This window comes from Gekko japonicus, unplaced genomic scaffold, assembly GCF_001447785.1.
Source record: "Gekko japonicus isolate JY-2015 unplaced genomic scaffold, Gekko_japonicus_V1.1 scaffold127, whole genome shotgun sequence".
NCBI lineage: Eukaryota > Metazoa > Chordata > Lepidosauria > Squamata > Gekkonidae > Gekko > Gekko japonicus.
In genome coordinates, this window is record NW_015170891.1 from 45536 (window position 1) to 71131 (window position 25596).

The following is a 25596-nucleotide window of genomic DNA, read 5'->3' on the forward strand; positions in this document are numbered from 1 at the left end:
ATCCTTCCTGAGCGAAGACAAAAATATGTGAGCTAGAGGCTAAAAAACTGTGAGCTAGCTCACACTAACTCAGCTTATAGGGAACACTGCTTGCAGCACATACATATTTCCAACAGGCTCCAGCTGGGGAACCTGGCTGTCTGGGGAGCAATGTTCCCTCTAAGCTGTGGAGTCTTGTGAGCAAAAATTCTACTTTGTGAGCTACTAGTATTAAAGTTGTGAGCGAGCGATTTGGCTACTGCATAAATTAGTTTGCTCTGGAGCCATCCTTCCTGAGCTAAGACAAAAATGTGTGAGCCAGAGGCTAAAAAACCGTGAGCTGGCTCACACTAACTCAGCTTAGAGGGAACACTGCTGGGGGAGGGGTGCAAGATCCAGCTCTACAGAAGCCTCTTGGGGCATCTGTGGGGGCAGCCAGCCAATCCAGCCGGCTTTCCTCCCTCCCTCCCATGGCAGAAGACCAGCTGGGCAGAGCAAGGGAGGTGTGTCCAGTACAGTGCAGTTTGGCTGGCCTCCACGAAGGCCATCCTTTCCCCGGGTTGGGAAGCGAATGCGCTGCCTCTGCATCCGTGATAGTGTGATACAGTAGTGAGGCAAGCAGAAGGGGGCTGGGTTGTGCCCCGTGCAAGCAGGGGCGGATGAAGGCTCACAGGTGCCCGAATCACTGACCAATCTTGGTGCCCCCCCTCCTTTCCACACTGACCCAGTACATTTTAGTTGTTGACTTGTCTGACCAGATCTACAATGCAGGTTGCAGCAATACAAAAATTTATTCATACGATGTAGGGTTGCCAAGTCGTTCTTTACTCACCGGTGGGGGAGCGTTCTCTCTGTCCGGGAGCTGTTGAGGTATGCGCTTCGCGCCGCCAGAACATCACAGGAAGTGACGCACGACGTACAGCATGTTGGGGGCGTGGCCCCAATCGTTGGAGGGAAAACCATAGAGTTTTCCCTCCAATGATTGGGGCCACGCCCCCAACGTGCTCTACGTGGTTGTGTCACTTCCTGTAACACACCCACGCTGCACTTCGGGGGGCGGGGTTCCCCCCGGGGCCCGATTCCGCGGCGGCGGAAATCGGGCCTCCAAAGCGGGGGTTTACCCGCCCCCACTTGGCAGCCCTAATACGATAACACAATATACTGTACAAACTAAACTTTTCACCCTTTCCCCAACTTTGTGGTGCCCCCTTTGGCCCGGGTGCCCTAAGCACGTGCTTCGTCTGCTTCATGGTTAGTCTGTCCCTGCGTGCAAGCCCCAGGACGCCTGGCCTGCCTGCCTGAGGGGACCAGCTGGACAGCTTGCCCCCCCCCCGGGGGGGGGGGGGAGGCCTGGGCCAACATGGGAACCAGCGGAGGCAGCAGGATCCATTGGCCCTCTGCTGCCGGAAACGGCCAGGCAAGGTTCCTCACGGGCCCGGGGCCTGCAGCCACCACGGAGCATGAGGGGAGCAGGCCTGAAGGGCAAGACAGGTCCGAGGCTTCCACCAAAGCAACCATGGCGCAGAGCGTCGACATCCGTGCAGCCAACGCCATCCCATACTCCCTGCTGAAGCAGGTATGGGGAGGGGCGGTGCCACGACAAGGCCTATGCAGGGGCAGGGCTTTGCAGCCAATCCCGAGGTGACCAGTGCAGGAAAGGTGGGGCCAGCTTGACAGACAGGACCAGGAGGCTAGGGAGAGAAAGAAGAGGCGGGATTTGAGGCAGGAGAGGGAAATAATGGTGGTCGGGACCAGGAAGGATAACTGCTGGGCACCCACGCTGTTGGGAGAGGTGCACCAGCTGAGAGGAGGCAGGCCGGATAAGAGCCCCGGACAGGCCGGATCTGTCCTGCAGGCTGTATGTTTGACACCACTGCTCTATGGTAACCATAGAGTTTCCCCCTTGAATGCTAGAGTGTAGCCACCCAACGGCCCCAGCATGATGACATCACTACTGCTGACGTCATTGCATCAGCAGCGTCCCCACAGGACGCTGTCGTTCAGGGGTGGGGCCTCCCCCGCTGGCCAGCTTGCTGGCAGCAGATTGGGCCCCTCGAAAATGAGGATCCCCTGGCCCCACCAGGGGGATGGCAATCCCAACACAGATGTGGCCTCCCTCCCTCCCCAAGCCTGCTTCTGGCAGCAGAGCACTACTGAGGGGGGTAGTGGTATGTCCTCTACTTCAGGAAGGGGCTGTGGCTCAGTGGTAGAACGTCTGCTTGCCATGCAGAAGGTTTCAGGTTCAGTCCCCGACCTCTCCACCTTAAAGGGTCAGGTGGCAAGTGATGTGAAGGACCTCGACCCAAGAAGCTGGAGATCCGCTGCCAGTCTGAGTGGACGATGTCGACCTTGATGGACCATTGGGGGGGGGGAAGGGCACTATAGAATCTGGGGCCTGGTAAGGCTATGCAGGCGCTGGGGCAGTCATAGTGATTTGGAGGCCCTGGGCAAAAGTCCAAGACGGGGACCCAGAATCACAGCCACCCCCCCACTGCCTCCTGGTCCCTCCCTGTACAGTCCAGGAAATGGAAGCCCTTGCCTTGTAGTAGTAGTAGTAGTAGTAGTAGTAATAATAATAATAATAATAATATCTTTCTATTTAATCGCTCCATCCTGCAGAGCTGCTGGCTCTGAGCGATTTACAGTTACACATATTCACACGGGACTAACAATGATTCATAGGGGTAAAGGAGGAAAAAATATAAATCTTTTCAATCTTGTACGCAGCAGTCGGGAACTGTCTCCAGAAGCCAGCTGCCCAAACTGGCTAGCCAAACCCTGAACGTGAGCATTGCTCTGTGGGGCTGGCCCAAGCCCCCCTGATGGGGAAGGTGCTAGAGATGGCAAAATCAGAGAGTTGGAAGGGGCCAGACAGGCCATCTAGCCCAACCCCCTGCTCAATGCAGGATCAGCCGAGAGCATCCCTGACAAGGGTTTGTCCAGCTGCTGCTTAAAGACTGCCCGTGAGGGGGAGCTCACCACCTCCCCAGGCAGCTGATCCCACTGTTGATCAACTCTTACTGTAAGAAAGTTTTCCCTAATGTCCAGCCGGTACCTTCCCGCCCTTAATTTAAACCCATTATTTCGAGTCCTCTCCTCTGCTGCCAACAGGAACAGTTCCCTGCCCTCCTCTAAGTGGCAGCCCTTCAAATACTTCAAGAGAGCAATTATGTCCCCCCCTCAACTCTTCTTCCCCAGTGGGAGCCTGTTAAGTCGGTTACGTAACAAAGAGTCAGAGAGTGATTTCAGCAAAAGATCAGCTTTATCCAGCAACTCGTAACTCAACTCCAAACAGATCAACATGAATAGTCCACTTTTAAACTCTCCCGGCTAATGTAGCCCCGCCTACTATACAAATACCAACCTATGAGGTTGCAGGGATAAAGTCCAATCACAATAGTTCCCGCTCTGGGAACTGGCTGCTGGTGATTGGTCGGCTCTTCCTGGGCTACCAATTACAATGGAAGGATTAGGATCCTAGCCCAGGATGAAAGCGTCACATGGTGATTCAATGAGTGAGTTCACATACGTACATTGTCAGATTGAATACACCACAGAGCCTGTTTGTTTTCTTCTCCCCCCCCCCCCATGGCAGGGGGTAGGGCCTATGTGCAGTCAGTGCCCTCCGGCCCCCACAGTATGGGGCGGCAGTCCCCGTTGCCCGTTTGCTAAGACCACCCCTGATAGGAGCAGGCAATCCTTCAAGTATCTCAGTGCAGAGCCAGCAGCTTGACCTGGGAGAGGAAACAACCAGTCAGTGGGGAGCTTTAAGCACCACTGTTTTACATGCAGTTGCCAGTCTCCAGGTGGGGCCTGGAGCTCTCCCAGAATCACAACTGATCACTAGACTACAGATATGCTCCCCTAAAGAAACTGGCTGCTTTGGAGGGTGTAGTGCCTGGCAAGACTATATAGGCAAGGCTACGTAGCGCCTGGCAAGGCTATATATACTCTCCTAAGGTCCCCAAAGGGAGCTGCGGTGGCTCAAGAGGTTAAGACGCTGAACTGCAGGCTGTGGAAAGTCAGTAGTTCAGCAGTTCGAGACCCGGGTGCCGCATGATGGAGTGAGCTCCCCTCTCTAGTTCCAGCTCCTGCCAACCTAGCAGTTCGAAAGCAAGAAACTGCAAGTAGATAAATAGGTTCCACTTCGGTGGGAAGGTAACAGCGTTCCGTGCGCCTTGGTGTTTAGTCATGCCGGCCACATGACCATGGAAACGTCTTCGGACAGCGCTGGCTCTTCGGCTTTGAAACGGAGATGAGCACCGCAACCCTAGAGTCGGACTCGACTGGCTTTCGAGCAAGGGAACCTTTACCTTTACCTTTAAGGTCCCCAAACTCTGCCCTCCCCATGCTCCACCCCAAAATCTACAGGAATTTCCCAAGCTGGACCTGGCAACCCTAGTTACAGTGCCTGTAGACAGCTACCCAAGCTAGCTGTCTTGTTGACGCATTCTGGACTAACTGAACTTCCTGTAATATCCTTAAGGGGCAGCCCCACAAAGAAAATGTAGCAGTAATCTAGCCCAGAGGTAACCACAGCATGGATGACTGTGGCCAGATCACGTTTCTCGAAGCAGCAGCAAAAGCCCAGAGAGCGGCAGCAAAACAGCAATCAGGATTAAAGGGTGGGGTGGGGAGAGCAATCATCCATGAGAAACAGAAAGAGCCAGAAACCGGCAGTAGGAGATCGATTCTGCTTAACCACCTAGTGAATGTTAACAGTGATGACTAAGTTACTGAATACATCCCTGCCACCTTTTCACTTAGCACATCTGAGGAAGTGGTGGGCACTTAAGAGTGATTTTATCCTGTGATCCAGGGGTTCCCAACATGGTACCCAGTGCTGCCACGGGGCCCATTTAGAAAGTGAATGTGGACAAAATCCACATAGATAAGTTCGATTGGGAGAATATATCGTGTGCTAAGTATCAAATTTTGCAATACATTTAAACTAAAGTGTATTTTGTGACATTCCCTGATATAGCATGTTTAAAACCCCCATTAGCGATCAGTACTAGCTCCAAATTGGCCACACCGCAATTCCAAACCAAAAACGCTCTCACTCAACCTTATTGTATCTCAATAAGGCAAAAAATAAAATAAATAGAAGACTGTTCTGAACCTGTCCGCACCGTATCTAATTCACTGTCTCTGTAACTGTTCTGATTTCATATTGACGAATAGTCTGTTCTCTGTTTCTTTGTAAAAAAACAATAAAAATTGTTTTTTAAAAAAAGAAAAGAAAGTGAATGGGACCAAATGGCATTCTGCCCCGCAGGGCATCTGATTGCCCGTTTGAGATCCGATTGTTTGTGCAGATTAAAATAACATTTCAGAGACCGGCTACCACAACAGTGTTGGTTCTATTCTCTCTCTAGCTCCTCTTTCCCAGTATGTCTTTTACATTTACTACTGTGATTGCCACAGTTGGGCTTCCTCTGTGTGTGTGGCTGCTTCTGCCCCCATGTGGCTATTTTGTGGCGCTGTCTATCACCCTGTGTCAGAATTCAAAAGCTGCCCACAGGCTCAAAAAGGTTAGGGACAGTTGCTGTAATGAATCAGCTAGCTCCTGGAACATTTTGAGCTTGTCAGAGATACTTTCTTATCACTTTTGTTCCTAATGCTCTGGGTTTTTTTGTGTGTGTTCCTAACTCTGTTTTTGTGGAGCTGCGGTGGCTCAAGTGGTTAAGATGCTGAACTGCAGGCTGAGGAAGGTCAGTAGTTCAGCAGTTCGAGACCCAAGTTGCCGCATGATGGAGTGAGCTCCCGTCTCTAGTTCCAGCTCCTGCCAACCTAGCAGTTCGAAAGCAAGAAATTGCAAGTAGATAAATAGGTACCACTTCGGTGGGAAGGTAACAGCGTTCCGTGCGCCTTGGAGTCTAGTCATGCCGGCCACATGACCACGGAAATGTCTTCGGACAGCGCTGGCTCTTCGGCTTTGAAATGGAGATGAGCACCGCAACCCTAGAGTCGGATTCGACTGGCTTTCGAGCAAGGAAACCTTAACTCTGTTTTAATACCATGAAACACCAAAAACAAACACACAATGAAACTATCCCAAAATGTTTTTATATACACATCTATTCCTAGCCTGCTTTCTTTCTTTTTCTTTTTAGTTTTGTGGTGACATCTGGTGGTCTGTTGTATTATTGACCCAACGGAGAGGGAATATTTTCATAGTTTCTACCCTCTATTCTAAGGATCCTTTGCTCCTAATGACTTAATGCTATTACTGGAGATAGGTATAAATAAGAAAACACACAGCCTTCATAATTAAGTCATCCTACAATGCAAACCACATATTTATGTTTTCCTATTTGTAGTCCATCCCATTTTCCTGGGACAGGGTACTGTTGCAATATTACAAACAAATGCTGCTAGCAAAAGTTTTCTCCATCTAAAGCCTCCAAAACTGCAGAACCAAGTCCTTAATGCCATGACAATGCATTTGTCATTTTGCTATGCAAAAGCTGCTCAGAGAACCAGGAAATTTGGACTCCTACAGTGCAGTGCTAATGGCTTAACTCTGCTTAAGACTCAGCTGGTTAGACCTAGTATTCCAAGGACCTCTATGACATCAGAGCAGCTAAGCCAATAGCAGTCTGGTGGCACAGCCATGATGACATCTCTGACTACCAAACCCTACTATTGTTTGCTAAGACTCATAAGCCATGGAACTGTGCATAGAGAAGAAGAGGAAGAAGAAGAATTGGTTTTATACCCCACTCTTCACTACCCAAAGAGTCTTGGAGCAGCTTACAATCACCTTCCCTTCCTCTCTACACAACAGACACCCTGTGAAGTAGGTGGCGCTGAGAGGGTTCTGAGAGAACCGTGACTGACCCAAGGTCACCCAGCAGGCTTCATGTGTAGGAGTGGGGAATCAACCCAGTTCTCCAGATTAGAGTCCACTGCTCTTAACCACTACACCAGACTGGCTCTCTCTAGTGGTTAGACTATTGGAATATAAGCTGGGAGACCTGGGTTCAGATCCCCACTCTGTCATGAAGTTCGCTGGGCGACCTTGGCCCAATCATTCTCTTTCAGCCTAACCTACCTCAGAGGGTTGTTGTCAGGATAAAAACAGAGGAGCACAGGACAAACGTACGCTGCTTTGGAGGAACTATGGGATAAATGTGTTAAATCAGAAATAAACAAGTGCATAACTAAGAAATGCCTTTTAAAAATCTCAAATCTTAATTGCTGGATGTCAAAACAGTACCCTTAGAGCTCAAGAAATGGTGGTGTTCCATGGGAAGGAGGACCACAGTTTCCAGAGGGTCCTCAACAGGGTATAAACGCCATAACGTCCTCCAAAGCAGCCATTTTCTCCAGAGGAGCTGATCGGGTATCCAGCCTCCAGGTAATGGTTAGAGATGGTCCCGGTCACACGAGCGGGAAAATTCATCGGGGAAGGGAGGCATATTAGATGCGGAGCTAAAAGAAGCACAGGAGTGCGATCTCATGCTCCCCTGCGGCTCCGTTCTCTCTCCGTTGGCACCCAATCACACTGAGGAGGCAATGGCGTAGTCCCAGCGAGGCAACACGGCGGTCCTGCGTTAGTGCGCATGCGCGGGTCGCAGATGGCTGCAGGATGCTACGGGCTGCCGGCACGTCTGCAATCCCACGCCCACCGTTGCTGCGGATCTTTCGGTAGGTACTACATTTTCCCTAGTATCTTTTAGATCCGTGTTTTTGGCTGGAAAGGACGGGTTGGGGGCGGGTGCGCGACGCTTGCCAGATGTTGGCATCTGATCGCGCCGGTTTAATCCGCCCTCAACCCGTCAGTTTCGCGGGGCAAATCCTCCCGTGTGACCGGGACCGATCTCTCACTATTACAACTCATCTCCGGGTGATAGATATCAGTTCACCTGGAGAAAACAGCCGTTTTAGAAGGTGGACTCTATGATATTATACCCCATTTAATTAATTAATTAATTAATTATAAATTTATATCCCGCCCATCCCATGGGTGGGCTCAGGGCGGGTAACATCATTAGAATAAATGCAATTTCAGTTTAAAACATTAAACATTAAAACACGATAAAACATTATAACGATTAAAACAATGGGTACTGCTTGGAACAGCGTCGGTTGGCTATAAAGTTCTGGCCCGATGGTACAATGAGTTAAAGTCCAGTTGTCAGTGGTCAGTAGACAGGTGACAGATGGGTGACAACAACAATAAATGGGCGCCCGCCACCTCAACCAAAGGCCTGGCGGAACAGCTCCGTCTTGCAGGCCCTGCGGAATCGAAGGTGATCCCGCAGGGCCCAGGTCTCAATAAGGAGCATGCTCCACCAGGCAGGGGCCAGGGCAGAGAAAGCCCTGGCCCTGGTTGAGGCAAGACGGACATCCTTCGGGCCAGGGACCACCAGGAGGTGTTGATCTTTCCAGCGTAACGTTCTTCGAGGCACAGGGCTTTTTTTTTGTAGAAAAAGCCCAGCAGGAACTCATTAGCAAAATCAGAGGTCATTTCGGGGGGGAACGCGGGGGAACACAGTTCCCCCGGGTGAGGTGCAGGGGGCGGGGCACATGACGAAGCCCCGCCCCTGCTTCCGGCCGCCCCGCTTCCAGCCCTCATTCAGCCAGGAGGAGGCAGGAGAAGAGGGAGGTTAAGTTGCTTCCTCCCTGCCTCTCCCCACCCCTGCCTGCCTGGGGCCAAGGAGGGCCTTCGCGGGGCTTCCTCGCACTCCCGCCGGCCTTGCAGGTCCACCGCCGGGCCCCTGATGTCAGGGGGTGTGGCATATGCTAATGAGTTATGCTAATGAGTTCCCCTAGCTCTTTTTCTACGAAATGACCCCTGAGCATAATAGGCCACACCCAACAACAGAAACCCATTAGCATATTAGGCCATACCCCTGACAGCACAGCTTATTAGCATGTTAGGCCACACCCCCATGTTACCAGAAGTGTGGTCATCCAGCCACACCCACCTTTTGCTTGTTATTCTCTTTACCTTGTTTGTTGTCAAAACCCAGGGCCTTTTTGTAGCAGGGACTCCTTTGCCTTGTTAGGCCACATACCCCTAATGTAGCCAATCCTAATAAGTTTCTGCTGTTGGGTGTGGCCTATTATGCTAATGAGTTCCTGCTGGGCGTGGTCAACTCGGGAGCCAGCCGGAACTCCGTTCCTGTGCGTTCCTGCCCAAAAATAGCCCTGTCGAGGCATATATGGGAAGTCCCTCCTATCCTCAAACCCTGCCTTCCTCAGGGTCCACCCCCAAAATCTCCAGCTTTATCCCAACCTGGAGCTGGCAACCGTAGTTACTGATCTCTGTAGTCTGGAGATCAGTTGTAATTCCATGAGATCTCCAGGAAAAACAGCACAGGGAAGGGGAAAGGGTTAGCACCCCTCTCCATGCATTTGATCGGAATATGGACCCTTTGTTGGCTGCTGTTTGCACAGTAAAACCATACCGATTGCAGATCTTTCTGCATCTCATCCGGTTTGGCATCCAGAGTACGGTACCTGCCGCTCCCTCTAAGCTGTGGAGTCTTGTGAGCAAAAAGTCTACTTTGTGAGCTCCTGGCATTAAAGGTATGAGCAAGCGATTTGACTCCTGCATAATTTAGTTTGCTCTGGAGCCATCCTTCTGGAGCTAAGACAAAAATGTGTGAGTTGAAGGGTAAAACACTGTGAGCTAGCTCACACTAACTCAGCTTAGAGGGAACACTGCTTGCCACACATGAAACACATGAAACTGCCTTATACCAAATCAGACCCTTGGTCCATCAAAGTCAGTAGCCTACTCATACTGGTAGTGGCTCTCTGAGGTATCAGGCAGAGGTCTTTCAAATCACCTACTGCCAGATCTTTTAACTGGAGATACCAGGGATTGAACCTGGGACCTTCTGAATGCAAAGCAGAGGCTCTTGCACTGAGCCACAGCCCCTCCCTAAAGAAAAGATCCCACTACACCATGGTGGTTTACATTAGCCACTGTAGCATCTGTGTTGGTATGAACACATGAATCTGCCTTATACTGAATCAGACCCTTGGTCTATCAAGGTCAGTATTGTCTACTAGGGCCCCAGTCACAGGGGCTGGAAAATGCGGGGGGGAAGCGTGGCTGTTTGCCCTTGAACAAAGCAACGCACGGCAGCCCGATCAGACGTCCTGTCGAGGTCCCGCGGTTAGGCTGTTAGGTGCCGATCACACGGCTAGTCTGCAGCATGGCAAAGAAGCAGCATGGCACGATCACACTGGCAATCGCGCCGCACTGCTTCCGTGGCAAATGGGATTTTTTTTTGTCTCACCGAAGTTTGCGCATGTGCATGATCGTTCGTGCGCATCCTCTGGAGACTTAAAAAAATTAAATCCGGTTTGCAATGGGACATGGGCGGGCGCCGGATGCCACGGGTTTCCAGCGGAAACGCGATCAGACGCCCGCCCTTGCCCCGCGTTTTCCGGAAACTAGTACATCGTATATGAGAGCCAGTTTGGTGTAGTGGTTAAGTGTGCGGGCTCTAATCTGGGAGAACCGGGTTTGATTCCCCACTCCTCCACTTGCACCTGCTGATGTGACCTTGGGTCAGTCACAAGCTTTGGCACAGCTGTCCTTGAAAAAGAGCAGTTTCTGTCAGAGTTCTCTCAGCCCCACCCACCTCACAGGGTGTCTGATCGTGGGGAGGGGAAGGGAGAGGAGTTTGTAAGCCGCTCTGAGACTCCGAGTGAAGGGCGGGGTATAAATCCAATCTCTTCTCTTCTTCTTCTTCTGGTGGGTTTTTTACTCTGCATCTTCGGGTTAGCCACGGGTGCACTATGCTTCCCAGATGTTGCGGTGTGATCGCGCCCGGAAAATCCGCCTATCATCCGTGTCTTCAGCGTGGCAACTTCTCCGTGTGAACGGGGCCACGGACTGGCAGCAACACTCCAGGGTCTCAGGCAGCTGTCTTTCACACACCTGCTACCTGGTCCTTTGAACTGGAGATGCTGGAGATTGAACCCAGGACCTTCTGCCACTGAGCCACAGCCCCTCCCCTATATGCCAGTGATAGCTAATGTCAACAAATCAAGGGGGTTCAGCACACTCTCTGGCTGATAGCCCAACTAAGGCTGTGGTCACATGGAGCATTAGGCCCGCTAGAGGGACGGAAGATAGGGGGAGTTTCCGGGCGTGATCTCACTGGCACATCTGGGAAGCGTCGGGCTCCCGTGGCGCAACCGAGGCTTCCCGCCGAAGACACACAGTAAAAAACTAGTACCTCGGAGGTACTAGTTTCCTGAAACTGCGGGGCAAGGGCGGGCGTTTGATCGTGTTTCCGGAGATAGTTCCGGCGCCCACCCATGTCCCCTCGGAAAATTTTTTTTTCCAAAGTCTCCACGGATGCGCACATGCACCCAAGGGAGCATGCGCACATTAGAGTTTAAATAAAAAACCAACCAATCAGTTTGCCCCGCGCCCCGCTTCTTTGCCGCGCCGCAGGACAGTGGAGTGATCGGCACCTCCCCCCTACCACGGGACCTCCACGGGACCTCGATCGGTAGGTCCGATCAAGCAACCGTGCGGTTTTTAGCCCCGGGGCTGACAGCCACGTTTCCCCCCTGCATTTTCCTGCCCATGTGACCGGGACCAAGATAATGCAGCTGCCCCCGCATTTTCCTGCCCATGTGACCAGGACCTAAGATCAGCAACAGCAGCTGCGTTGACCCTCTCCTTCTGGTAAACGCTGCTACTCCCTGAAGGTATTTCTTTGCTACTTCCTGTTACTGTCACTGAGGAAGTAACCCTGTGTAAAGAACTTTTAGCCACTGGCGGTTGGCTTCAGGAAGCTTGCTACATATAGATGCTTCCTGAACTCCACTTTTCTCACCTTGAACAGGCAGTGAGTGAGTCAGTCTGTGGCTTTCAGCATCATCCAGCTCTGCTGGAGCCATTTCTGAAAAGCAGGGTTGCCAACTCCAGGTTTCATAATATCTGGAGTTTGGAGGGTGGAGCCTGGGAGAGTGGCGTTTAGAGAGAGGAGGGAACTTAGTCGAGTATAATGCCCTAAAGTCCACCTTCCAAAGCAGCCATTTTGTCTAGGAGAAGGGGAATAAAGGTTTTTAGTAAATAATAAACAAGCAATTTATGTAATCTGGAGATCAGCTGTAATTCCAGGAGCTCTCCAGCCTCCACCTGGAGGTTGGCAACCATGCTGAGCAGCCTGGTTTCCCCTCCTCCTCCTCCTCCTCCTCCTCCTCCTCCTCTTCCTCCCCCCACTGGAACTCCAGGAATGTGCCTAGTAACAACAATAACAAGAGGAGGCCCAGAAGGACTGTCAAGGGAGGGGAAATCCTATTCCCCACTAGCCCCTATCTACACCTTCCCAGCTGTGGCTCCAGCTCAGCTTCCCTCTTCCAGTTTGGTGTAGTGGTTAAGTGCGTGGACTCTAATCTGGGAGAACTGGGTTTGATTCCCCACTCCTCCACGTGCCCCTGCTGGATGACTTGGGCAAGTCATAGTTCTGTCAGAGGTATTCTTGAAAAACAGCAGTTTCTGTCAGAGCTCTTTCAGCCCCACCTACCACACAGGGTGTCTGTTGTGGGCAGGGGAAGGGAAAGGAGTTTGTAAGCCACTCTGAGACTGCTTTGGGTAGTGAAGGGCGGGGTATGAATCCACTCTCTTCTTCTTCTTCTTCTTCTCCTCCTCCTCCTCCTCCTCCTCGTGCCATTTTGAGTTGCTATAGCAACCCAAATGCTGCCTGAACTCTGAGGGTCTTTTTAAAAAGATGCATGCACAGACATTGTTGTTAACATATTTCAACCAGGTTTTCAGAAGCCAAAATTGTAGCTGTGGTTGGTCCTGTTGTGCAGATCTTGTAGACTGTATGGTGATCAGCCCGTGGTGATTAGATATAAAAGTAATGGTGATAATATTCTGCATTGGGGGGGGGGGGGAATCAAAATTTAATAGCCAGCAGCACATCCTAGAAGCTAACCTGATATTGTTCTGTGGAACACCGAATCCTGAGCGCTGTCTTGTGATATATCGGTCGGTTCTGATGAAAAGGAATGATGCCACTTTTGTTTGGTGTTGTTCTTTCCTCCGTGGAGTCTTGGACCAATGATCTCACACATGCAAGGATGTTTGCAAATGCCTAGGAGGGAAAGCGCCTGTGGGCAGGATCACGTTGCAACTACAACAGGCTGCATGGAGGATCAGTTTTCCCACACCGGGGAGGTTACCATATCTTCCAATCTCATCATCCAGGCTGTGAGATAATGGCTCGGCCAACACCACCCAGAAAGCTTTGAGGTTGAAAATAAACACAAGCCTCCTGTCTCCTTGGGGAGAGGTTATGGCTCAGCAGCAGAACACATGCGCAAAGTCCCAAGTCCCAGGTTTAATTTCAAGTAGCAAGTGCTAGGAAAGAAATGTCTCTGCCTAGGAGCCCGTAAAGCTGCTGCTGGCCAGAGCAGTGACCCAAGGGACCGCACTAGACATTATTCTTTTTCAAGGAGCTGGGTTTCCCTGGTCAAACTCTCAGCCCCTTCTATGCTTACCAGTTGCCCAGTTTCAGTGGGCCAATGCCCACCCATGGTCAATGCTCCCTCTAAGCTGTGGAGTCTTGTGAGCAAAAATTATATTTTGTGAGCTCCTGCCGTTAAAGTTGTGAGCAAGCTATTTGGCTACTGCATAAACTAGTTTGCTCTGGAACCCTCCTTCCTGAGCTAAGACAAAAAGGTGTGAGCCGGAGGCTAAAAAACTGTGAGCTAGCTCACACTAACTCAGCTTAGAGGGAACACTGCCCATGGTCCTCATTCTCTGTGCTAGCTCAATGGAGCAGTGGCAGGGAGGAATGGTGGGTGCACAACATGCTGACATCATTTCCGGGTATAAACTCAGAAGGGACATCACGGCATCAAGTAACTCCCTAGGTATTCACTCAGTGGCCACAGGATGTGGTGACGGCTCCAATCTGGAAGGCTTTAAAAGGGGAGTGGACAGTTTCATGGAGGTGGCAACCCTAGACGATCACGGCGGCTCCTAATTATGATGGATATCTGCTTCTCCAGTGCCAGAGGCAGCAGTATGCCTCTTTAAATCAGTTACTGGGGAGCACAGGCAGGATGGTTCTGTGGCAGTCGACCTCTTTGTGGGCTTCCTGAAGGTAGCTGGTTGGCCTCTCTGTGAAAAAAAATGCTGGACTTTGAAAGGTCTTAGGATTGATCCAGAATGGACCAGAATGGCTCTTCTTTGGCCACTGTGTGACAGAGTGTTGGACTAGATGGGCCATTGGCCGGATCCAACATTGGCTTCTGTTGTGTTCTTAAGTGCTTCTGTTCTTACAGCATTTAGCATAGAAACTGGGGGGATTCCTAGAACATTGCTCAATGGGATGACATTACTTTGGGGTTTTCACCCAGAAGGGACATTTCTTATGCCCCACTCCCCCAAAGCTCCCAAGGGCACCAGGAAAAGTCCTGGAAGGAAAAGGCCTGGCTACCCTATATCCCCTCAGCCAGACCACAGTTTCTAGGAATTGATTTCCCAAGCACTGCAGAGGCCCCAGTTTAGATATGGACAACAGCACTGGGGGTAGGGGAAAAGGGCTTCCTCCTCCATGCCATTTTTCCAACCTGAAGCAGGCCTGGGGATATACTTAGGCCCTTGGAGGAATTGCACGTGTCCTGTGGTGGTTCAATTGTCTGACTTCTTAATTAAATTACCATATGGCACTGTGTGCAGAATAGACAGGAGATCCTAAGATTGTCTGGCAGCCACACATTCTAGCTCTTTTAGCATGATGCACCACGAGTGGGCGAGCTAGACTTGTCTTTAAGGCCACGGATATTTCAGAGGTGGTTTGCCGTTGCTTGCCTCTGTGTCATGACCCTGGTATCCCTTGGAGGTTACCCTTCCAAATACTAGCCATTAGCTTCTGAGATCTAATGAGATTGGGTTAGCTTGGGCTATCCAGGTCAGGCTACATTGGGTACAATACTCGTGTTGCATGCAGAAAGTCCCTGGTTCAATCAGTGGCATCTTCAGTTAAAGGAGCCCAAGTCGTAGGTGCTGGGAAAGCCCTTTCTCTGCCAGAAAGCTGCTGCCAGTTAGAGCAGGCACTGCTGAGCTGGAGGGACCAGCAGCTGCATCCGGTTTGGCCAGTGGAGAGCCAGTTTGGTGTAGTGGTTAAGTGTGCGGACTCTAATCTGGGAGAACCAGGTTTGATTCCCCACTCCTCCACTTGCACCTGGCTGGATGACCTTGGGCAAGCCATAACTCTGGCACAGCTGTTCTTGAAAAAGAGCAGTTTCCGTCAAGAGTTCTCTCAGCCCCACCTACCTCACAGGCAGTGTTCCCTCTAAACTGAGTTAGTGTGAGCTAGCTCACATTTTTTTTAGCCTCTGGCTCACACATTTTTATCTTAGCTCAGGAGGGATGGCTCCAGAGCAAACTAATTGATGCAGCAGCCAAATCACTCACTCACAACTTTAATGCCGGTCGCTCACAAAGTAGGAACTTTTGCTCACAAGACTCCATTGCTTAGAGCGAGCATTGCTCACAGGGTGTCTGTTGTGGGGGGGGGAAGGGGGGGGGGGAGGGGAAGGAGTTTGTAGGCCACTCTGAGACACCTTTGGGTAGTGAAGGGCGGGGTATAAATCTAATCTCTTCTTCTTCTTCTTCATCATCATCATCCAGTTTGGTTGCTGCAGCACAGGGGGGAGGGGCTGTGGCTCAGTGATAAAGCACCTGCTTCACACGCAGGAGACCCCCATTGGGTTCCTAGGCGTCTCTGGTTAAAGACTGTCATGTAGCATGGGTCAAGAGAGGCAGCTGTCTCTAGCTGAGATCCTGGAGAGCCATTGTTAGTCAACTAGAGGGGACTGGTGGTCTGACTCGATATGCAGCAGCTTCGTATCCCAAAATGTCACCTCTTGCTGTGAAATATGCAGGCTGCTCACTGCTGCTCCAGGAAGTAATAAGCAGATTGTTTGAATTTAGTGGATTCTGACTCTTGTATCCCTCTGAATATGAACATACAAGGCTGCATCAGACCACTGAGGAAAGATCCTATAGAAAATGTCTTAAAAATTAGAATGAAGGGGATGTTTGGGAGAGATATTTACTTGTTCTGTTCTGTGTATCCTCTGATGTATAATGATCTTTTTTTAAAAAATGTAAAGTTTTATTGCAGAGTTAGATATTACACAGCAAGTCAAATAAACAACTAGTCCATTAGAATATCCAGCAAAGTAAACAGCTATATAATATCATTTAAACAGTAAGCATAAACCACAATAATTATTCAACAACGTATAAGAATCTTGATATATATGATTTGTTGTATAATCCCTCGTTTCTATTTGTATGCCCTCTATATTATACTTTGCTTTCTAAAATAAAATATGGCCCCGGTCACACGGCAAAGTTGCTGCGGGAGGGGCACGGGAGTCCCGCGGATTTTCCGGGCGCGATCTCACCTCAACATTTGGGAAGCGGAGTGCTCCCGTGGCGAACCTGTGGCTCCCCGCCGAAGGTGCGGAGTTAAAAACTAGTACCTACGAGGTACTAGTTTCCGGAAACCGTGGGCCAAGGGCAGGCATCTGACCGCGTTTCCGGTGGACTTCCATGGCATCCGGCGCTCGCGCATGTCCCGTCGCAAAGAAGGGTGTTTTTTTTCAAGTCTCCACAGGATGCGCACAAGCACCCAATGGAGCATGCGCAGAAACAGGAAGTGGTGTTTGCCACAGGAGCCGCGCGGCGCGAGTGCCAGTTTGAATGCGCCGTGCTGCTTCTTTGCCGCGCTGCGGACTAGCCGTCGGATCTGCACCTGACGCCTACCCACGGGACCTCCAAAGGACTTCTGATCGGGCTGCCGCGTGTTAGTTTCTTCTGGGGCAATTAGCCACGCCTCCCCCCCCCCCGCATTTTCCGGCCCATGTGACCGGGGCCCATATATATATATATTTAAATGCCACATATATTATTGATAAGCTTGTAAAAAAACCCTTTTCAGATGAGAAGTGGGAAATAGATATTTAATCACAACTGCAGAAATACAACCGCAATAGTGGGGAACACTTTGTGCATCTGATGAAGGGGGGTTCTGGCTCACAAAATCGTCTGCCATAATAAATTTGCCAGCCTTCATGCAATGGAAAAAACTTCTTTGTTGATTTGGCTACAGCTGACTAACCAGGCTATACCCCCCCCCCAAATCTGCACTGATTGACGAATGACATGGGTGGGGGCGGAAAGAGGGATCCCCCAGAATTACAGCTCATCTCCACACTACGGTGATCATTCCCCCTGGAGAAAATGGGTGCTTTGGAGAGCGGACTCTAGGACATTGCCCCCCACTGAGGTCCCTGTCCTCCCCAGGCGCCATCCCCAAATCTCCAGGAGTTTCCCAACCTGGATGTGGCAACCCTTTCCCCCCAATCCCCTGCTGGTGGCATCAAGTGACCCTGTAGGGTTTTCAAGGCAAGAGATGTACAGAAATAATTTGCAGTTGCCTGCCTCTGCGTAGCAACCCTGGGCTTCCTTGGCGTTCTTCCGCCCAGGTACTAATTAGTGTCAATCCTGCTTAGCTTCCAAGATCTGATGAGGCTGGACTGATATTACCTAACTGGGATTCCAGACTGGGATGTTTTAGGTGCAAGGGTACTAATCCTGCAGCCTGTTTGTTATCCTCGAAGGGTTTAATCTAACAGGGGTTCTGTACATCTCTTCGAGGTTACGCCAGGCCCTTGCAGACTTGCCTTTGTTAGCAGAGATGCGGCTTTGCTGGAGGGGGAAGCCTCCAGCTTGAGGCTTTACCGGCTGGGTTTGCGAGTGGCTCTTTGCAGGAAATGACTGAGCAGAGCGAGGTTCCTCATAGCATCGGGACTCACGCTTGAGGCACAGCTCGCTGTCAACAGGCAGGTTCCCCCAGCCTGCAGCACACTGCCTGGCTTTGTGGGTGGAAAGGGCCATTGACATGAACGAGGAGTCTGCTGCAGGCTCGGCACCCCAGCCCCCTCTGCCCTCGAAGATTTATGGCACCATCAAACCCAGCAAAGAGTCAGAGGGACGGGGGAAGTTTTCACGGGCAAGGTCTTACCTAGCAGTGGCTGTCCTGTGCTACATCAACCTGGTGAACTACATGGACTGGTTTGTTGTACCAGGTAAGGTGACTGATGCTTTTGGAGACCATAAGGATCCTTCAGCATTTGGTATCTGTGGGCCAGGACAGGCTTTTTAATGGCAGAGGGAGTGAGCATATAGCAGAGTGGGATAGCATCTTTGGATTCAGAAGATCTTTGAATTCATTGGAAGAGCTTTGCATTTGGAAGATCTTTGTGTTCATTGGAAAAGCTTTGTATTTGGAAGGTCTTTGCATTCATTGGAAGAACTTTGTATTTATTGGAAGAGCTTTGTATTTGGTCTTTGCACTCATTGGAAGAGCTTTGTATTCAGAAGGTCTTTGCATTCATTGGAAGAACTTTGCATTCATTGGAAGAGCTTTGTATTTATTGGAAGAGCTTTGTATTTGGTCTTTGCACTCATTGGAAGAGCTTTGTATTCAGAAGGTCTTTGCATTCATTGGAAGAACTTTGCATTCATTGGAAGAGCTTTGTATTTGGTCTTTACACTCATTGGAAGAGCTTTGTATTCAGAAGGTCTTTGCATTCATTGGAAGAGCTTTGTATTCAGAAGGTCTTTGCATTCATTGGAAGAACTTTGTATTCGGAAGGTCCTAGGCTTAGTGTGGTGTAGTGGTCAGACTGCTGGACTAGTATCTGGGAGACCCAGGTATAAATCTGCAGTCTGCCATGGAAACTCGCTGGGTGACCTTGGGCCTGTCACGTACTCTCAAGACTAACCTGCCTCACAGGCTTGTTGTGAGGATAAAATGGAGGAGAAGAGAAGGATGAAAGCAACTCTGGGTCCCCATGGGAGAGAAAGGCAGGGTATAAGTGAAACAGACAGACAAACAAACAAGTTTGTTTATTTCTCACGAAAATTCAAGGCAGATCAGTTCCTCCTATCTCCAGTGCCAAGAGGATCTCAGGCGGCAGGTCTTGAGAAACACCTTTCTCTGCCTGAGATCCTGGAGAGTGGCTGTTCTCCCTCAGAATAAATAATACTGAGCTAGGACCTCTTTCAGATTTTACCTTATGCTGCATTGTTCTGTCCCTTAGCCACAACTGCAGGCCTGGATCTAAACCAGGAGCGGCCAAATTTGCTGAACGTAAGAGCCACATAGAATAAATGTCAGATGTTTGAGAGCTGCAAGACATCAACAAATATTGCACACATATCTTCATTGAAAAATATGCACGTTTGCTTTTGATTAACATTAAATGAGACTGCCAAAAATAAAACCAAAAGGGGTAGAAACCAGATATAACTTTAAATGCGTCCTCCAAGCCCCCCCGCCTGCCCCCCGCCAGCTGGCTTGGCAAAGGGATTTAAAGAGACAAATGCCTTCTCCCAAGCCGGACAGTGGCGGCGGGGGCAGGGGGGGGGCTTTGAGAATGCATTTAAAGTTAAAGTTGTTTTCTTTCTCTGCTCCCTCCCACCTCAAGCCTACCCAACACTGGCTGGGGAAGGGAAGACCGATCAGAGAGACATGCCTCCCCTTTGCTTTCCCAGCCACCCTGCCGGGAGCCGCACGATATGTGTAAAAGAGCCACATGTGGCTCCTGAGCCACAGTTTGGCCACCCTTGATCTAAACTGACATCGGGGCACCACTGCTGTACTCAGGGGTCATTTCCTGCAGGAGCGCACAGGAGCGGAGCTCCGGCAGTAAGGAGCCCAGGGGGCGGGCACATGCAACAAGCCCTGCCCCCTGCTCCCAGCAGGCCTCAGTCGGGCCACGAGGAGCAAGAAGCAGCCAGGTAAGTTGCAGAGCACCCCCCCTCAGCCCACCTTCAGGTACAAGCTCTCCCTCCTCTGTGAGGGCAGATCTGCGCGTCCCCCCCCCATAGCTAGCAGTCCAAAACAGTCCAGTGGCACCTTTAAGACCAGGTTTTATTCAGGTACAAGCTCTCCCTCCTCTGCGAGGACAGATCTGCACGTCCCCCCCCCCCATAGCTAGCAATCCAAAACAGTCCAGTGGAGCCTGAGCGGTGGGTGTTGCCTTCTGACACACTTCCGGTGATGTCAGGGTGTGTGGCATATGCAAATAAGTTGTGCTAATGAGTTATGCTAATGAGCTCCTGCACTTCTTTTTCTACAAAATGACCCCTGGCTGTACTCAAATTAATGACTGACATCTGAACAAATTGCTTTACATGGAATTTCATGATTTATGATTGTATGCTGTTTTAATTTGTTATTAAATGGTTATTTTAATAGTGTCATACTAAAATTGGTTTAAACCGCCCTGAGGAGGGCGGTATATTAAATAAATAAATAAATAAATAAGAATATCTCAGACTTACCAACTTTATCAACAGGAGAGGTGCCCTCTATTTCACTGGCAGCCTTTTGCTGTTTTAGCTGTGTTCTGTTTCATCCAAACTACACAGAGGAAAATAGATCTCCAGAGAGGTTTCCTCAACATGTTTTTTTGTTTGGCAACAGAGGACACACTTTGCAAGAGCTGAGCATGCAAGAGTGAAAGCAAAGTCAGACCGGAACATCCCAGCTCCATCAACAAGCTGAGTGGCAAAAGCAGCTTTGTACGACATGAGCTGTCGAGAATAAAGCAAGCTACTTTGCCAGACCTCAGCTCCTTGGCTAGTAGCAAGGTGGGCCAAAGGGAGGAATTCTGACACGTTACATACCTATGTCTGCCAACATTTTGCAAATGGAAAAAAAGGAGAATCATTTTCTGCATGGGGACATGTTGCTTGTTGATTAATGGTGAAGACCCTTCTCTGAAGACTGAATACTGCAGGGGTTCCCAAAATGGTGCCCGTGGGCACCATGGCTTCCTGCCAACACCTTTTCTGGCACCTGCCAAGTGTTTTTAGCAAGTGTGCAGGGTCAGGTAGGTCTTTTGCTCAGCAGAGCTTCTGATTGGCCATGGGAGATTTGATTGGCTGTGCAGTTTTTTTAAAAAAAAATTGCTTTGGCAGCAGTTGCCACCACAGCAAAAGGATCTTTAGTGTGTGACTGAAGTTAAGCTGTGGCAATCATTTGGTGGCTGGTTCCACCTCCTATGGCAGCCATTTTGTGGTTGGCTCCACCTCCTATGGCACCCATTTTGTGGCCGCACCCACCATGCCATGTCAGAATTCCAAAGGTGCTCACAGGGTCAAAAAAAGGCTGGGGACCCCTGGAATACTGCATTCATTTATGCTTCAACAAAATGTCCTGCACTGGCTTGTGAAGAGGTGTTATTAAACTGACCACAACAGTTTCCTTTGGTTGAAGTCAAACAACATTTGTTCCCAGAACAGGATCTAGTTGTGCTAATTATATGGGTGCTAAGGTTCTTTGACTTGTGTGGCTAGCCAATAAACTACACAGTGAAACAGACAATTCCAGGCAATAAAGGGTAGGAAAAAGATTTATTCAAATAAAGGAACATCTCACAGCTAAAAATACAGCAGGGATCTTGCTTGTATGCTCTTCTTGCTCCTCCTCACTTTACATCATTGTTGACATCATTTGCACATGCTCAGTTTAGATCTCTTTGTCTGGTCAGTCATCAATCACATATTTGACCAACAGGATGTTACTTGGCAATGTTTCAACTTTACAATGCAGGTGCATGACTCATTAAAATTGATTGATACAGGTGCTCATTTTCTTGGCTGCCTACCTAGACTCATTTCACCTTTGAATGAACTCTCAGGCTGAGTTCATTTTCAGCACCAAATTTAGATGTTTTCATTACAAAAAATGGTTTATTTAAATGGATACATCCATATAGAAATATAACAAAATTCTTAATTCTTATTGAATCTTCTTAATTTCTATTGAAAATATATAAAGGATACATTGGATTATGAAAAATAGCACTATTTTAAATATTAACTCACTATAAGCACCTTTTTAATATTGCAAAGTGGTTTATGACAGAAAGCTTTTGTAGATACACTGAATCTATCAGTTTTTATTTTGGACACCGTAGAAGATTTTTGTTAATTTTAAAAACTTCTAGACTTGTAAAATATGTTATTTTACTTTGGCCAATAGGGGTTCCCTTTGAATAATACAAATTTTGTGCTTTTTAATTGCCTTCTAATGAATGACAGGTGTGCATGATTAATTTCTGTGACTTCATAAACTTCTTGGAACATCTCCCAACTTTCTGCTTGTTAGCAGCTTGTTAGTTTCAAACACAGTTCCTTATTAGATGATTAAAATTTTACCTAATTTTCTCTTTCTTAATAAACATTCAGGAACATTCAGGAACATTTTATCCATAATCTTTCCATAAGAGATATTTATCCATAAGAGATCCATAAGAGATATTTACTCTTTAACACAGGGGTGTCAAACATGTGGCCCGGGGCTGGATCAGGCTTCTATCAGACCTGCACTGGAACTGGCCATCTCCTGTTTCCAATTCTGTTGCTGCTGCTGCTGCATCATAGCTTCCTTTGCCAGACTCTCTCAATCGCTCAGCCATTTCTTGTTTTCCTCTGGGTCCTAGACTCAGAACTCTGAGCATGAGATTTCTGTGGTGAATGTCAATAAACCTACAATAAAAGTAGGTTTGCAGCTTACAGATACACACTTGAACAGCATACTCAAGATTGCAACAGAACAGACATTTTGATGCAATAATTCAGAGCAAGAGGTGTCAGTTAAATAAACAAAATATTGCAAGAGTGCTAATGTTTTAAGCATGTTTTTATTTTAAGTAAAAAAAACCTTTGTGTTTATGTCCTTTATAAAGTTTATATCTCTGCTACCTGGCATTACATTTAATGACACACATGGCCCAGCCCAACAAGGTCTAATTTATGTCAGATCTGGCCCTCATAACAAATGAGTTTGACACTCCTGCTTTAACAGTTATTCTTTGCTATCTTTTCAGTGTTCTTTTAAAGCACACCAAGTTAGATCTATTCAGCAAAGAGGATACAACTGAACTTCTGTTCAACCCTATTCTTCTTCTTGACATCCTTTTTAGCTTAGCTTGTGGATCTTTGCCAGGTTAGTTATAAGTGTATAACGGTTTCTCCTTAAGCAAGCACCTTTCTGTCTTAAAAATAAGCTTGATCATTCTTTAGCAAAGCTTAAAATGAATATTTCAGGTAGCTGCTGTTCTTACAAATATCCTAGACCACAATCTTAGTAAATATTCAGCTTTAAACAAAATATAAAGTCTAAAAACACACAACAAGTCAGAAGGGGGGGGTTTCCTCTCTTATAGTATAGCTATCCTTTTGTTCACCCCAATTAGACATTTCTAAAAACATCTTGACCAATTATTTCTAGTTCTTTTTGAAGCAAAGGATCTCACTATAAATCTTTAACTTTGGCAGTGGTGCTCCATGCCATCCCAATTAAAAAGGCTGTTGTAAGAACACTTGGCCTAATTAGAATTTTTTTTTTGTCAATTAAATTAGATTTAGAAGATCTGTTTCTACAATTCTGCTTAGTGGTTAACTATTCACTAATTCTCCCTGGAGAATCCCAGCAATAATCAATAGACAATAATTTGAACCCTTGAATATCCTCTACACTAACAATCATTTCCTTTCTTTTTATTTCTTATCAAGATCAAATAGCTATAGAGGACTTTTCACATTATATGTTATACGAAGTATACTCGAAGAAATATTATTACACTGCTGGTTTTTCTATCTGCATTGTTCTGTATTTTTTCTCTTTGTTTTTTTTAAAAAAATTGACTTTGAAATTTCTCCTAGGGGTAAAATGGGGACCAGATAGTGCCCGGGACAAATCCCATGAAACAGATCGGGAGAACTGGCATGCGTATGGGTTAAAGCAGAAGAGATGGTGCTTTGGATCTGGGCCACAGGGCTGCCAGCTCTGGGTTGGGAAATACCTTGAGATTTCGGGGGTAGAGCCTGAAAGGGCAGGGGCTGGGTAGGGGAGGGAACTCACCAGGGTAAAATGCCATAGAGTCCGCCCTCCAAAGCAGCCAGTCTCTCCAGTGAAATTGATCTTGGTCATCTGGAGATCAATTGTAATAGTGGGAGACCTCCAGGTGCCACCTGGAGGTTGGCAGCCCTAGCCACAGTACCTGGAAAAGGCTGAAGGTGTTAAGCCACTCTGGGCTTGCTTGGTTTTGCTAACTGAACCCCCATCCTCAGTTGCCTTTATTTTTTTCTCTTTTAAGGGCTAATGATGACATGTGGAGGGGTGGCAGTTACAGTTAGCAAAAAACATGCAGGGCTGAACATCTAAACCTCTCCCCCCCCCCCCCACGTGCTTGGACCCTGATCTAAATCAGGCCCCCATACAGACACAGTTGTTCTTTGAAAATTGCTAAGGAGATTCGATATCCCATCTCCCAACATCTCGTCTGCTTCAACCTGATGCTGTGGTTTCATTCCTTAAAGTTTGCTGGTAGTGCCTTGACCACATAGTCCTCCCCACTCAGCACATTACCAGGAGCTAAGGGAGGCTAGGGAACCCAAATGGGCCCAAATTGGAGGGGTTGCCAACTCTCCAGGGGGCACCCAAAGTTCAAGGTACCCAGTTTCCTGGGTTGGGGAATCAGCCAGAGGGGTCTCGCTGTCCCTCTAGGAAGGTGGTGTGAATCCAGTGAGTGGTGGCAGCAAATGAGGAAGGGAAATAGCCCCACCAGGCAGGGCGGGCAGGCAAAAACAGGGGCTTGCGTACCAGCGAACGGCTATTCAGCCTCTCAGGGCTGAGGGCGAGTCCCCATTTTGCCTCAGCCTGAAGCAAAGAAACAGCTGCCGGGCCTAGTTATGTCTCCCGGCAGGACTTGGGAGCCCCTGGATTCAACCCCCCCTTGGGCTGGTCACTGTTTCTCAGCCTGGATTGTTGTGAGGAGAAAAGTAGTGATGGGCAAAACTGTAGATGTCCCTGGGAAGAATAATCTTGGTCTTTCTGGCACTGTGCAGCTATGATCAATCTTTCTTCATTACAGGAGTGCTTGAGAAGATACAGATCTACTTCAACCTTGGAGACAGTAAGGCCGGCCTGTTGCACACAGGTAAAAGGATTCTCCTGTGTGTCTGACCTATTCTTTTTCTTTACTGTCCTCTCAGTCTTCTTAACAAGTAGGTTCAGTATTGCACACATCCCTGGTTTCATATCCACGCTAAATATTTGCATCCCATCTTCCCAGGTATCAAGGAACTCAATCGAGGCTTGTCCAAGGCCATCTACCAGGCATTATAGCTGGGCAAGAAGATAGACTCAGATCTCCCTAGGCTAAGGCCAACTAACTATTTTCTGTGCCAGACTGCCTTTCCACACTCATCACGCTCATTCACAGAGCCAGTTTGATGTAGTGGTTAAGTGTGCGGACTCTAATCTGGGAGAACCGGATTTGATTCCCCACTCCTCCACTTGCAGCTGCTGGATGACCTTGGGCGAGCCATAGTTCTGCCAGAACTGTTCTCTCAAGAGCAGTCCTTGAAAGAACTCTCTCCATCCCGCCTACCTCACAGGGTGTCTGTTGTGGGAAGGGGAAGGGAAAGGAGTTTGTAAGCCGCTCTGAGACTCCGAGTGAAGGCAGGGTATAAATCCAATCGCTGCCTCCTCCTCCTCCTCCTCCTCTTCTTCTTCTTACTGCTCCTCC

General features: G+C 48.7%; 1 protein-coding gene across 1 annotated transcript in view; it reads left to right on the forward strand.

Annotated features, from left to right (window-relative positions):
- The first annotated feature begins 1339 nt into the window (after positions 1-1339).
- LOC107116503 (protein spinster homolog 3-like) overlaps positions 1340-25596 on the forward strand; it is a 62813-nt gene continuing 38556 nt past the window's right edge. The window contains exons 1-3 of the mRNA XM_015418412.1: positions 1340-1555; positions 17943-18075; positions 24940-25005. Of these exons, the coding sequence (XP_015273898.1) occupies positions 1340-1555; positions 17943-18075; positions 24940-25005 (415 nt within the window). The remainder of the gene's footprint in view (positions 1556-17942; positions 18076-24939; positions 25006-25596) is intronic.